This window comes from Myotis davidii, unplaced genomic scaffold, assembly GCF_000327345.1.
Source record: "Myotis davidii unplaced genomic scaffold, ASM32734v1 scaffold3064, whole genome shotgun sequence".
Lineage (NCBI taxonomy): Eukaryota > Metazoa > Chordata > Mammalia > Chiroptera > Vespertilionidae > Myotis > Myotis davidii.
The window spans coordinates 58,753-61,600 of record NW_006294675.1 but is presented as its reverse complement, the minus strand read 5'-3'; the positions used below and the strand labels follow the sequence as shown (position 1 = coordinate 61,600).

Genomic DNA, 2,848 nt, shown 5'->3' with positions numbered 1-2,848 from the left:
TTTGTTCTGGGAAATATTGCCCAGACTTCCTACAGTTAAGTTCCTATAGTAGAGTTCGTGTGGCTAATGGAATATGGGAAGAAGGGGTGAATTCCACTTCCAAGCATGACCTATACGTGTCTCCTTCATATGGATCTCCATTCTCTCTTGCAGTGACTTTTCAGGCCTGTATCAAGGAGGCCTGGATTTCCAAATGACTGCATAAAGCAGTCTAGACTCCACCCACCACCCTAGCTGCCAACTACGCGGCATTGTACTCTGGGGACTTGTTACAGCAGTTACATCACCCCAATAAACACACACACACACACACTTATGCCAAATAAAAAATAGCTTGAGGATTCAACAGCAACATAAACTAGCATTCAATGAGTCATGAATGACAAACCAGAATGAGTACTGGGCTGGAGGTGAGGCCCTATGAGTTCAACCCCTGACTCTGCCACTCTTTAGCCATGTGAGCTTGGGCACATCTCTTAATGTAAAAATGAGAGTATTGGACTGAGTGAATGATAAGAGCCTTGCTACAATACAGTTTTATCACCCCACTATTAGAAGCTTCATCACAAGAGAGGCATTGCCATTTAAAGAATACCAACAATTAAGGCAGGATTCCAAGAAAAAGAGATAAAGGGATTGGCTGGCTTGGAAAGGGTTTAGAGAAGAGGAGAAATCTGAGTAGATTTCGAAAGGTCTATGGAATTTAGGTAGAGAAAAGTGGGGTAGAGAGTACTGTGAGCAACAGAATACCGGCAGAGGATAGTGTTGCGCCAAACTATGTAGGAAATGGTGATCTGACAAAAAAAGCTTAAGGAGCTCTCATGTAGAGAGATGTAAGAAATGAGGCCAGAAAAGTGAACTTCATCCAGAATGGGGTCTGGACTTTATCTTACAGTTGGTGGTAAGGTGAGCCAGGGAAGGTTTCTGTGAAAAAGATGACCAGATATCCAGCAATAGAAAGGACTGGTTAGATTTAAGGAGAAAGACATCTGGTATAGAGAGACCAAGCAGGGTATTCTGCCATGCTGGATTTGTAAAGTGATAATGAGTATGAGGGAGGGAGGAACAAATGAGACCAACATATGTGAAAGCTTAAAGAAAAGACAAATTTCTATTAGGTGATGGGCAAGCTGGTTATGCACTTGAAGACAAATAAAAAAGAGAGAAGTTCTGACAATGGACCAAGAGCCCTGACAATGACCCCAAGCTCTCATCCCAGTACCATTTTCAAAAAGAGAAAATTGCAAAAATCTAAACATGTTCTCAAGACAATGTTTGGAGGCAGATGACACACAAGGCTTCAGACACATTGTCACTAACATATTTTCTTACAGGAAGGTCAGACAGTGCTCTGGGATTTAGAAGCCGGTCTAGGCCTCAAATATAGACTTGGAATAAACGGAATTTGCTGACCACAAGTAACCAGTATTTCTCTGCTCTTACTCATCTCTCCTCTAGTTCTTCCACTTGCTGGTTTCCACCATTGAGCCCCAACCCAGCTCAGCGTGAACTGAAACAGGACACTGGCTTAGTGCTCATGCCCCTGATGTTGGTGTGTGTGCCTTTCGCTACTCTGTCACTGCCTGTCAATCTTTAACCTGAATCTGTGGGTTTCAGGCATGCCTAGTGCCTTCAAGGTGCTATGTCCTCTGCTCTCCTCATCCCTTAGATATGGGACTACTAGGCAACCACCCTCCATCCTCATTTTGATCACCATTCTAATGAATTAATAGAGTTCTATTAACCCAAGAGCCCTGACAATGACCCCAAGCTCTCATCCCAGTACCATTTTCAAAAAGAGAAAATTGCAAAAGTCTAAACATATTCTCAAGACAATTTCTACTTTAGAAGAAAATACTTACATATTTTTTTGGAATTTTCTTTACCCTAAGATCTGGATATGTATCACTTTATCTCTCTTGCTCAGCCATTCAACACATTTCACTCTTTCGTCCCCTTTATAACACCATGCTTAGCCCAGAAAAGTGGGGTAGAAGTTCTGGCTTCTTTAGTAAATGTCAGGGCCACAGGCTAACACCCAGACACTAGTTAAGCAACAGACTCCACAACAGTCACTAGGTGTATGGCTCTATCTTACAGCAGATGGAGGAGAGGAGCTGCTGCTCTGGAAAGTTGCACCCCATCCTGCACCCAGCACTCAAGCTTTCATCCACAGAAGAACCACACCTTCCTGTAGTGACTCCTGAGGACAGCACTTCCCACACCCAGTGCTCAGAAACTGACTTAGCCACACACAGCACCCACTGATACGTCATGCACTTGCTTCTCGTTGGCAGCTTGGGCACAAGTGGGCTCTAAAGGTCAGTCCATCACCTTCCTTCAGGCCCTCTTAGCCCTCTGCTCAATTGCAAGGTGCCTCCTAGTCCTCACAGAGAGAGCAGTATCCATCCTTCTGACCTGAGCCTTTAGAGCTCAAGAGGCTGCCCCAGTGTTCACCCTCTGAACAGGTTGCTGGGAGTGTAATGAGAATGAGCCCAAGGCACCGCCAACTTGAGAAAAACCTGCCTTGTGAAGTAAAGAGGATAAGGATGATGTATGTCTACAAGTTCTATCTTTAATCAAAGCAAAACTGCCTCGTGAAGGCCAGTCATCTCAATTGAGACCTTACCTGATTCTTTGTCATGTTCTTTGGCCTTGGATTCCTGAAATTCAAACAATAAAGTAGCATTAATAAATTGCCAATAATGTAAATTTCTTTACATTAAGAAAATGTGCCTGAGACCAGCCTGGAGGTATAAGGTCAGCAGTCACAATAGTGAAAAAATACAGCAATAATGCTTTTGAATGACCCCCCGTATGTAGTGGCACCTCCAGTTAATCAGAACAA

At 43.6% G+C, this 2,848-nt stretch overlaps 1 protein-coding gene across 1 annotated transcript in view; it reads right to left on the bottom strand.

Annotated features, from left to right (window-relative positions):
- Positions 1-1,443: 1,443 nt before the first annotated feature.
- PARP14 (poly(ADP-ribose) polymerase family member 14) overlaps positions 1,444-2,848 on the bottom strand; it is a 7,985-nt gene continuing 6,580 nt past the window's right edge. Inside the window, exons 3-4 of the mRNA XM_015567394.1 lie at positions 2,630-2,663; positions 1,444-1,510 (exon numbers count right to left, since the gene is read on the bottom strand). Coding sequence (XP_015422880.1) covers positions 1,455-1,510; positions 2,630-2,663 — 90 coding nt within the window. The 3' untranslated portion in view covers positions 1,444-1,454. The remainder of the gene's footprint in view (positions 1,511-2,629; positions 2,664-2,848) is intronic.